At 41.4% G+C, this 12,180-nt stretch overlaps 1 protein-coding gene across 1 annotated transcript; it reads left to right on the top strand.

The window, feature by feature from the left end:
* The first annotated feature begins 3,374 nt into the window (after positions 1-3,374).
* Positions 3,375-11,328, top strand: znf281b (zinc finger protein 281b). The gene is made up of 7 exons (XM_023398576.2): positions 3,375-3,494; positions 5,785-6,309; positions 6,500-6,613; positions 6,760-6,883; positions 7,835-7,918; positions 8,047-8,165; positions 8,575-11,328. Exons 2-7 carry the CDS (start codon positions 5,857-5,859, stop codon positions 10,201-10,203), a joined length of 2,523 nt encoding a protein of 840 aa, XP_023254344.1. The 5' UTR covers positions 3,375-3,494; positions 5,785-5,856; the 3' UTR covers positions 10,204-11,328.
* Positions 11,329-12,180: the final 852 nt, after the last annotated feature.

Genomic DNA, 12,180 nt, shown 5'->3' with positions numbered 1-12,180 from the left:
TTAAAGACTGTAGAGGAACTGCAGCACGGGTGGCAAATTTCTCTTTCACACAAGGGTGGGGGACCTGATGTGGGCTTATAGATAGGGAAATGTTTTTTTTTTTTGGCCTGTATCCAATCAGGTAAAAGCATCAGAGCGAGCAAACAATGTAACAATGAAATCAACCGTGAGCAATTTCTTTTCATTTTATTATTTTCCCCCACATTACTTTGACATTTGTTTCCTGTCGCCTTATTATCTCTATCTTGAGGAAAACGCTGTATTATAAAATTGGTTTTTCGAAGTACTCGTGGTGATTGGCGGCTATTTGGTTCCCCCTAGTGTAACTGCAGAGGAAGTAAACCTGAGCGATGCCAGTAACTGTAGATGATCAGCACTACAGTATATGCACAGGGGAATACTCAGTTTATAGTTTCAGACAGTTTGTGAGGGGATGTCTCAACAAAACTACATGTTTATTGGAATATTAAAGGGGTTGTTCAAGAAATGTAGTAGGCTTACCGTAGCCTATAAGCATGCTTCACCCCAGTCCCTATATTATCACATTCATATTAGTATATATATTTGTTGTCAAAGCAATTTACACAATTGGAGCATGAAATCATTGCTGTGATTTTCTGTGGATGAGTACATTTCTAATGAGGGCAATGATGTCATCAACACTGTATCTGTAGTGTGTATTTTTTTTCAATAAACCAGTTGTAAGGTTGTGTGATGTCTCTGTAAAAGTAAGTAAAGAGTATCAGGTTGTAATGCTTTGAGAATTTTACAATATTGTGATTTCCTCTCTAATTACTTCATCACTGTCAGTGATATATCACATCTCCCACTTTGTAGAACATCCTGTTTACCTCGCTGTTATAGTTAACTGAGTACAAAAGGCTATGAGGCTGATGAGGAGTACAGAAAGAAGGAAACATGCAGTTGGACAGTTGGTCCCAGGCCAGCAGGAAATTAAGTGCTGAACACAATGAGTTGTTCAGTATTAGGTTTGAGGACTGCTTATACAAAATAAATTGCAATGAAAACAGCACGTTAAAGTAATTTTACTGGTTGGAGGTTTTGAATTTGGACATAATTTGTTTATTTGATCTTTATTTGATCGGGCTGTCTCATTGAGATTAAGAGAGACCTGAGAACAAGAAATGATCACGAAAAGACAATCAACAACTACACAACACAATAATGATGATTTTCATATCAGCAGAGGACATGGAATTGAACTGTGGGCACAAAGGGACAATTCACACGGCATGACATCTCTTTAGCTGCTAAACTTCTTATAAACAATGACGCTCTTTCACATCCACACAACTCTCAATTATCATTTATGAAATGCAACTGTCAAAACATCAATTTCAGTTTTTACTCAGCTGTTCCATGTTCACGAAGAGTATGTTAAACACATGAATATGAATATGGAAGACAAAAAAAATCAGACAGATGTAGCCTAATGTAACCGGTAACACCAACAGCATAATCTCACTGATAGAAAAAAACTCAGTATTCTAAACTTCACAAAGATAAGACTCTAAATGTCTATTTAGTTACACAGGTCTTTAACCTTTTGATAGTAAGTAAGTATGTGGCTTTAAATTGGTTGATCGTTATTATCAGAAACACTATAACTCACCTAACACAAATGTCTTTATCGTATCATTAGTCATACAGCGGGGAAGTGATATGATGAGTCAACTCAAATGAAATTCAACAAGATTATAATGATATCATAATTTGTCACGTTGAACTGTTAAGTGAGCACTTTATTGCTTTAAGCTCCCCCGAAGCAAAATTGTGATATTTGATACATTAATTGGATACCGGGCAATTAAACTGATGATGAAAACCATGTTTGTTTCTTCAGTCAACGATTAAAGATGTGTTGTTTTGCATTGTGACTGTTTTTGCTGTTGACTCTTGACTCTGTCCTCAGGAATCAATGCTAAACGAGCTCGAAGTGCAGTAAAAAAAATTCCAAACACTGTCTTATATACTTCTAATACTTGCTGATATTAGATATTAAATGAAAAATACATCAGTGGGAAAAGAAAAGCTTTCAAGAATTATTATGCAAGCAATCAAAATAACCAGTTCTACTCAAACACAGATATAGTGCCTCAACATTTCAAAGGAAAGGACACTGATTACATGAGTTCATCTCACACCAACAGAATCTTTTCTGCTCGATCTAAGGAATAACATAACAAAGTTCTATGCACACAGACTCGCCATTTACTGTAATAAAAATCTGAACTGGTGATAAAACTGTCAAATTTAAGGGCACTACTTCATGTATGCTTTTGTCATGGCTGGATTAACATATTAGGGGGCCCAAGGGCAAAAACTGGGTCAATATTGACCCCCACCATCACCTTCATTTAGAGGTATGCACAGAGGACAATATAAACAAATACAATAAAAAGTATAAAAAGAGATTTGACACAAAGGGTCCCTCTGCAACGCAAGTCCACAACGTAAGGTAACAATGTAAGACCCAACTAAGTTGATATTGCACTTATGTGGTGTAAATTCTCTTATGAAATTTGTGATGAATTCAAACTACACATTCACAGCAACAGGCAGTGTGCTTATGCGGTTTCCATCTAAAAACAAACCTGAGGACAATTTAGACAATTCATTATCCATAGTAACCGTTCAGTCAATTAAGTCTGTCATCCAGATAAACCTCAAGAAAAATAAACCTAATCTCAACCATTAAAGGTGTTAACTTTAAATTTAAAAATGTTGGCACACCTACCTTCTGCAAGACAAGGTTAAAAGGTTAAGTAATAATACTTAGGGTTAGAGTTAGTTAATTTTTTAGTTAATTAGATTATGAAAATCTTTTTTGGAGGGGGAGCCCAGGGGCTGGTAATCGAGCCATGATAATATTTGGTGTTTCCTTCATTCATGCTGCTAACTCAAATTCTAGCAGCACAATCCAAGGCCTCATGTTGCTTGACCTGATAGAAATGATCTAACTGACATAGAAAAAAAGAGAGCTGAAGCATTCCTAACCATGTTCATGTGAAATAAATCTGTGCAAGCCTCATTAGGATTGCACGAGGCAATATAGTGAGACAGACTTGAATAAACATGAAATTATCATGCAATCCTATTTAGCAAATGCAGTCTAAGTAAACAGCAGTGAGTTCAGTGTTCTCAGTACCTTTCAAAACGTTTTAGCAAATAAGGTCAAATTCGTGGCAGGCCTATTGTATTGCACTATACTGCATGCTCATGTTAATGCGTCCACCTCAGGTCCACCTCCTTTAAGTGTGTTTACATCACTGTCCAGTAAGACTCGCTCAAACCTCGGCAGCCTTCGCCTGTCTCCTCTCACGACCCGTCCGCTACACCCATAATTCCCCGCGCCAGGACAAGATGGAAGAAAGCAGCGACCGCCGGAGAACAATGTTTTGGCAATAAAAGCCCTAAGCGGCGAATACAGAGACAATACAGGCACGTTTGAAACCAACTGCGGTCATGTGTAGGTGAGTGGGAAACTAAATTGACTTTTTATTTTTGGCGAGCGTTCGGCCTTTGTCGAGATTTAGGCGACGGAGACGTCTGGCTCGGCGCAAACGGGAGATGCAGTGAGAGCCAGCATCATTGTTTCTGTTGCATGGGCCGTAATGCGGGTTTTCAGTCGGGGCAGCTAGCAGCTAACTAGCTAGCTAGCTCGTGGCAGCTTGATTGTTATAAACACAGTCGCCTCGAAGTCTACAGTTTTATTTAGCTTGGCCACAGGATCTGGAGTCAACATGTACCGTAAGCGCCGAGGAATGTTTTTCTAGCTCTGTGTGCTGGTGAGCATTATCCCGTTGTAATTACAGCTAAAGTTAGCTATCAATAAATAGAGCGCCAGCGTTGCTCGCAGCCAGACAGATTTGATTTCACGAGCGTCATCAAAGCTTGGGAACTGGAGAATGAGCAATTCATGCCGCTGACCTGACTTCAAAGTAAACTGGCTGTTTAATTTCACCTTATCGACGGCTATTACACTCCTTTCTGACGATTTCATGCTATTTGGTTTAAGCTTGCTTCCACCACATAGTATCGCCGTTTAAACAGTCACTATATGAGTTAATAGCATCAAATCATGGATCCTTGTTTTAGCGTTAGCTAGCTTGATAGCAACACCGGGTTACGTTAGATTGGCCATAACGGATCAAATTATAAATGTATTGACTACAAACGGCTAATTTCAGCTCCAATAAGTTTGAGTGTTGATCTGACTTTATTTGAATGCGTGATTATGGTTTGTGGGACGTCTTGCATGATTGTTTTGATTGAAGACTTAAAGATAACGCTGATTGTGTCTCATTGTGGCTAGCCTGCTAGCTAACTATGCTAACTATTATGCATCACAAAAGCTCATCCGCTTTCTGTTGAATTCAGTGTCGCGCAGCCAAATGGTCGGTTGGTCTAGACTAAACAATAAATTCTCACTCCAGTCATTCTGCTGTACTCGTTTCGATGCACGTCCCGCTTAGTCACCCGACTGCGCCTGCCTAAAATCACTGAAATGTCTCGCCGGATTTGACCTAAATATTGTTTGTTTTAGGCAAGTGTAGTGAACCGATTCCTTTGCCAGTATTAGAACCGATGACGCTAGTTTTTGCATTCATGTTGGGTTATTAGCCAGAGATAGCACGTATTGTTGTCTAGCATGATTCAAAGCGTTAAAACAATAGTGATCTTTAGTAGAGATTTTATTTTGGCTACTATTCAAGTCACATGTGGTGCAAAATGTCGCAGGTAAAAACAAAACAATATGTAGATTAAATAATATAGAGACAATCTTTTTCTAATAGAACAAATTTGACTGAAACATTTCTCTTCTGAAGTTTCACTTATTTGATGGTATTTGACAATTTTTACTGTAAAGTCACTTAATTAAACCCTCATACACCATAGATCACTGACACCATTCATCCTTAATGTATGTTTCTCTGTACCTTTTTTAACCAACACCTAGGTATACATGAACCACATTACCTTATCTTCTCTTACAGTTTTCTTTTAATCAATCTTTTCTATTTGATGCATGCTATAGAGAAGTATTTTCACTTTCAAGCTCAGATGGCTGACCTCAGCCTTTTCAGTTTGGTAAAGAGGTGGTAATGGTTGTGTCTCTTTCACATATTTGTGAGATACTGATTTTTCTAGCGTGTAAGCTTTGGAAGGTTACTTGAGTAAGCTGTGCCAAAACCTTTGGTTGGAAGGGTTAAGATAAAGACTTGGGAAGTCTAGTAATAGCCTTGATTTTGTTGAAAACCTGTACAGTAAATTGAGTGGATCAGTGTTATCTCTTCTACACTGATACATAAATCACATTTAATTATTACCAGTATTTATTTATTTATTCCACTGTTAAAATTTTTTAATATGCTCTGCCATATTTCAGCAAACCTGTACAAAGTAAAGAATTTATTTCAGTTTAAAGGTTTCTCCTGTTTTTTTCCCCCCAACAGTGTAAATTAAATGTATTTTGTGCAAAATATTCATTAAGGCTTCCAGTAACGTAACCAAGTGCTAAGCCCAATAAATCCAATCAAGTAATTAATGGTTGACTGAGGGGAAATTCTGAGAACAGTGAAGTGCATGCAGTACACACTGTGAAGGCTATGTAGCAGTGACTAAATTTACTTAACTGGCAATACTTGTAAGAGATTTTATAGCAAAGACAACATGTGACAATTACTTTGGATTTTATATACTTATTCATGTCTGTAATCATCAATACTTAACATGACATTTTAAATCTTCCCTCTCTTTCAGGATGTTCTCCTCCTGCATTCCTCTTTAGATTTATTGCCCTCCTTCTCCCCTGCACAAAGCAAAAGCACCACCATGAGTATTATCCAAGACAAATTAGGCAATGAGTTTTTGCGCAACGGTGGCATGGACCCCAATTTTGCACCAGGTATGCTTATGTTCAGCCACCTGCCACCCGTCACCAGTTTTACACGGCTGGCCTCCCAGTCCGTCATGGGCGAGCTTCCCCAGGAAATGATCCTGAAGAAAGAACGTGACTCACCTCCAGAACACCACGGCGCCACTGCTGCGAATACAGGGGGCTTCCTCCACAGCATGGGCATTAAGCAGGAGAGGCTAAGTGAGCTGGATTACCGTATGCCCCTCTATGGCGGGGGCGGAGGTGTAGGGGTGAACTGTGTTGGAGGGGGCGCGGGGAAGAGTGGCACTGACATGCCGGACATGTCTTTCGGCAACCACCACCAAAATCACCAGAACATGCTCCTGCATGACCTCAGCCTCAGCAATGTTCGTTCCCTTGGAGAACCGGTGAGGAAGCATGGTGGTTCTAAATATTGTTTCAAGTGATATATTGTTCAGTTACCCTTTTCTGCTTAGTTTCCTTTTTTACTGCAAAGTCAGGAATTGTAATGTAAAGGCTTTTATTTAAAGATTGTTGTTTACTCTTACAATAGTGCCATCTGCAGACTGGTATACATACTCTGTTCTTTGTTCTTAGATGCCTGGAAGACCAGGTAAAGATCCAAAAGAGTCCGCAGGTCGAAGAGGGCGGAGGAGCAACGGGGACGGGCAGGGAGGCAAAGCCCGAAGGAAACGCAACGATGCTGCAAAGGTTAATCTCTTCTGTTTTCCTGCTCCCCTTCAGCACACCCAGAAAAATATGTGTTGTGTGGCTGAAAAATATCTGCACATTTATGCTAACAGAAGGTCAACAAAATGTTACTTGTACCACTTGTACTCATGGTTTTCTCCTTCTAGGCCATGATGTTGGATGCAGATGGAGCCTGCCTGTCCCCCAACTCAAAACCACATATCTGTGAGCACTGTAATGCTGCCTTCCGCAGCTCCTACCACTTGCGCAGACACGTGCTTATACACACAGGTGAGAGACTTTCGCTGCTTGTTAGTGCTTTACTCTTTTCCTTAGGCTTTCCACAGTTAAACTTTCTTTGCTGATCAGAGCTTTTATAGCAAAAAATATAAATTGATGTAAGATACACACATAACATGTTAAGTGAAAAGCAGAGCAGATACCGAGACAGTGTCTGCTTCTTTCTTCTATATAACACAATGTTGTGTCAGAATTTAATGCAGCTGACAAATTTTTATGAAATATTCAGTCCCATATCTTTTTGGAGGGAATCTGAATATGCAAGTGGGGATATGGCTATGTTGCCAAAGTTTGACAGAGTAAATACAAAATAAGATTTATCATTAATAAACATAACACTCTCAGAACAAAATCAATTTCAGGTAACAAAGCAACTGCACTCTTTGTGAGTCTTACTGATCTCCCCGTCAGTGCTTCAGTGGGAATTTATTTAAACCAGACAATCACTAAAGCCGGGGATGACTCAGTGATTACTCATGTATTTCTGGATGTCTTAGTCATTCTCTTTGCTGGGAATTCCTCATGTGGTTCTTTGAATTTGAACTCATAAGTGATTTAAAGGAAAATTCAGCTTTTTTACAGCCTCAATTTATTTAATTATTTGTTTTGTCTTTATTTCTTCCTAGTGTTATTTTATCTGACAAACATTCTGTGTCGTCTAAAGTATTTAGTACAATTTAGACATGGGAATTATATATTGTATTAAACATTTTTCTGCAAAGGAGCCCTTTGCTGTTCTAAATCCATAAAGCTGTGCAGCTTCTTCAACATATCTGTTGATAGTTAGGGTGTAGACTGTTAATGTATGTGTATTCATGAACCATGCATTTGACAAAATGCCACAGGCTCCTTGTCATTGTGACCATGTGGTGAACATAGTTATATGACAGGCTGGGTGCATATTAATGTGGTGAGCGGATGGTTGTACTCTTGATCGCACAGGTGAGAGGCCTTTCCGGTGCAGTCAGTGTAACATGAGCTTCATTCAGAAGTACCTGCTCCAGCGGCACGAGAAGATCCACAGTGGTGAGTTTCTGTACTTGGATATGTAGTTAACGGAAGTGTTTTGGAACGAATGCCTTCACTTGTCTGCAGTTCATCAGTTTATAGAAACTGGAAAGATGCACTAATACTGTCACTGCTGACTTTTGCAGGAGAGAAGCCTTTTAGCTGTGACCAGTGTAATATGCGATTTATCCAGAAGTACCATATGGAGCGACACAAAAGGACACACAGTGGCGAGAAACCATATCGCTGCGATACCTGCCAACAAGTAGGCAACATAGTTTGTTTACTAAGTAGCTTCCCACCGCTTTCTTGTATTTTAAAATATCTTTCCTGTCACTATTGTATTTCATTTTGATGGCTTTTAAATGGTCCTTTTATTGAATAGTATCTGAGTCATTATCATCATTAGCATGTAAGCAGTCTTAATTTTGTATTTCTGTACTTACCACACCCAAAGTCCCTTTTAAAGACCAGACTCAGTGGAATTTCTTGTCAGACAAGGTCAAGGAATATAATGTTCACGTGAAATGCGGTCATATAAACTAGCCAATTACCTCTGCCTTACTTCTGTTTTTAAGATAAGAAAATAATATTTTGAAACAAATGCAGTCCATCCAGTGGAGACTAAGCTCATACTTCTCTCCTTTGTCTGTCATCCCTCTGCCTACTTTTAGTTTTTCTCTAGAACAGACCGGTTACTGAAGCACAAACGGACTTGTGGAGAAGCCATAAAGAAGGGCCTGGACCCAAGCATGCTGGAGCTCAGCGAAGCGGAGCTTGGCCAGGGCAGCTATTCACTCACTCAGGGAAACTCTACCACCTCCGGACGCAAGAGGGCCAAGTCCAAAAACGGTGAGGGCGGTGAGCGCAAGAGGAAGAAGAATGCCTCAGCATCATTGGCAGCAGCCTCATCCTCTGGGGGGATGGCCCGTGACCTGGGCCTGCAGGACTTCAGCATGGAGCACCCCTCAGGCTCTGGCCCCAGCATGCAGGGACGTACTCCCAAATTGGTCTTTAAAAAAGCTGGCCGCAAGGGTCTTGACAAGGGTCTCCTCTCTCTGGAAGACAGTGCTGATGGACAAAAACTGTTGGGCCAGAAGCCTGGCTCCATGGATCATGTGGAGGGTTCTGGCCTTGACAACATGGGTCTACTCCAGGGAGCCGGGGGCAACAAGCAGGGGCCCACCACCAGCAGCAACTACGATGATGCAATGCAGTTTGTGAAAAAGCGGCGCTACCTCCATGCAGTTAACAATGACTATGGAGCTGGCTCACTGCACATGGCAACCCAGGGCAGTAGTGTAATCCAGGGCTCCCTGGGGCCCGAGCCCACACTGGCCATGCTGGACTCGTCGCCTTTGGAACTCAAGCATGACAAGTCAGGCATTCCAGATGAGGTACTGCAAAGCCTGCTAGACCATTATAGCCATAAGCCAGAGGGGACACACCACCATGACGTGACTTTCGACCTGTCAGACCATCCACACCATGTTGACCTCCAACCAGCAGCCCCTGTTACTCCGGAGTTGGAGGATGACTCGCCCAATGGTGGTGATAAGACAGCAGTGATGAGCGAGTACTCAAAATTCCTTCTGCAGGCCCTGGAGCGCACCAGCCATAGTGGACCCTTCCCCAGCCTTGGCCCAACAGGGCCTTTCCCACTCCTGTCTAGCAGCTCCAGTCCCACAGGGCCCCTGTTCTCTGACAAACACGTGTACACCACATCCCCTCTGGATTGCGGCTACCCGCCTGCTGTCTCCTCCCCATTGCCCATCGCCGCCCCTTCATCAACCTCCTCCTCGTCCTCCTCAAAGTCCCACTATGGCATGCTCGTCGGCTCGCCCTCCCAGGCAGGCTACCACCTCAGCTTGGAATCTACCAGCCACCAGCAGCTGACTCCATCTCAGGAGCTGACTGAGCAGTTGGAGAAGCAGCACTCCCCCGGCGCCTTCAACCTACCTCCCCAGGACCTGACTGCCCCGGCAGAGGGTTCCAAGGGGCAGCAGCCCAAGGCTGGAGGCAGCGCTGCACCCACCAACGGTTCCAGCTACCCAGACCTGTCCCCACTGAACCCCCCTAAAGAAACCACGTACCAGATTGAGAACTTCGCCCAGGCCTTTGGCTCCCAGTTCAAGTCAGGGCGCCGGACCCCTCTGAGCTATGGCAGTGATCCTGGGGCAGAGGTCGACCACCGAATACGGACTCCAGTGTCAGAATTCTCAGGGTATACCAGTTTGTTAGCTGACGTCAGTGAGCCAGTGAGTACAGGATCAAAAACCCCGACAAGCCAAAGTTTCAGATAAGGGTCAAACAAGGTGAATCCAGTGGGGGCTGTTCTGTTACTGTCCATACAGTCCCTATACCCATCCTAATTTTGTTCTTGTAGCAAAGTTTTGTTTTTTAAACACTGCCATTAAATGTTAATACAAAAATGACCAGGGAGGGTCTTCCATGGCCTCAAATGCAATTTTTCTTTTTTTTTTTTTTTTTTCTTTTTTAAATATTCTCATTTTTATTATGTATTTAGTCGCTTAATTTTTGTTTAAGAGTAGTGATTTTGATATGAACGTACCGTAGATTTAAATGTAATTTAAAACATTTAGAGGGTAGCTATAAACTTGCTTGATTTTTTTTTTTTTTTTTCTTCTACTTCTTTCCTGAACCCTTGTGTTTTACCAATCATCATACCATTCATTGTAAAGTAATAATGAATAATGTTGATAACTTCAATAATAATAACATTTGTGGCAGGGAAAGGCCCAGAATTCAAATGGCAAAAAAATATATATTGTCTGTTACAAGAAACGTTTTAACTCAGGAAAATAGGCAAAATTGTGTAATAAGACTTTGTATTATGAGATGCAATTAGCACAGTTTTTACAGGTGTACTTTGAGACTACAAAGCTTTGATTTTGTTTTTATGTTGTTGTTTTTTTAACTCGTCAGAACAACAAATTACAATACATGATCATGTTTGGTTTCTACTGCGTGTAGCTTTGTCGAGATTATGGTACTGTTGTGTCAATGTGAAGACATCCACATTTCTTTTGAGAGCCACATGTGTACACGAGGTAGTGCAAATTTTAGTGGAGTTCAGCCCATGGTGCGCACACAGCATGTTCTGAGGTGAAGAGGATGCTTGAACATAACTGACTTGTTTTATCGACACACAGTGTCAGTTGTTGACGCCTGTCTAATCATGCACTCCTCTGGTTGTGCCCGCCAGTGGCCAGTAGAAAAGACAGCTTAGACAAACTTCTACCCAGCTCCATCATGGCTGTCTCAGAATGCAATGCACGCCAATCCGTGATCTTTTAACATGATGTTGCTGAAGTGATTTCTTTTTCTTTTTCTTTTTAAAAAACAAAAAACAGAAAAAAAACAAGTCACCACTTTTCTGCTCCACTCCTTGCTGTTCCTTTTTGTGTCAATGAAATCAAACAAGCACTTTTTAAACAAATCATCATTGGAAACAACAACAACCCATTCAATTTGCATATGTGATACGTGAGTATTATGCTAATGATTATTAATATTATTTTAAGAGGAGAAAACTGTGAATGGGGGTCGGGAGGGAGGGAGGGAGGTGTGGGTGGGAAGGAGGGAGGGAGGGAGGGAGGCATGGATGGTGGGTGGGTGACTGGGAGGGAGGAAGGGGAGGGCTGGATTATTGTTTATTGGGGTTTGATAGGGGTTGACTAGGCATGACCATGGGCATTTAAATGTATTTTGTTGCTTTTTCTCAAGGGTAGAAGAGAGGGGGAGGGGCGGGGGATCTTTTTCTTACGGTTTGTCGGGTGATGTTGTAAAAAGATGATTTGCCATAATTTTGTTATACAATATTTTGAGAGTACCTCTTTGTATTTAAGTGTTTTGAGAGACGGGCTGACATGCTGGAACCCTTATATCTTTAATCCCATGGGTATGTTGGATGCATACCCAAACCCTTTTATTTATTCTCCACTAGCCACAACAGAACTCAGTAGCAGATATTTTTTTGGCATGTAATCACCGGACCTACACCCCTACCCCCTTCCCTCTTCTTATTTTTAATGATTTTTTTTTTTTAACCCCACTGTTTTAGTAATTGCAAGAAACTGCTTCAAAAAAAAAAAACAGCTCAGCAACTGAAGTTATACCCACCTTCCCTCCCCAAATTGCAGCCCTGCACTCACAAGAATAAACAATGGCCTTCTTTGTCTTCCGTGGCTAAAGCCATTCTATCCCGGCAGCCAGGGTTGATATTTAATTTAGTTGATTTCCTGTGAGACCCCCCCCCC

Source organism: Seriola lalandi, unplaced genomic scaffold (genome assembly GCF_002814215.2).
Source record: "Seriola lalandi dorsalis isolate HSWRI2012SDOR001 ecotype SW California unplaced genomic scaffold, Sedor1 jcf7180002049661, whole genome shotgun sequence".
Lineage (NCBI taxonomy): Eukaryota > Metazoa > Chordata > Actinopteri > Carangiformes > Carangidae > Seriola > Seriola lalandi.
Note: the sequence above shows the minus strand (reverse complement) of the source record. Positions and strands in the feature narration are given on the sequence as shown.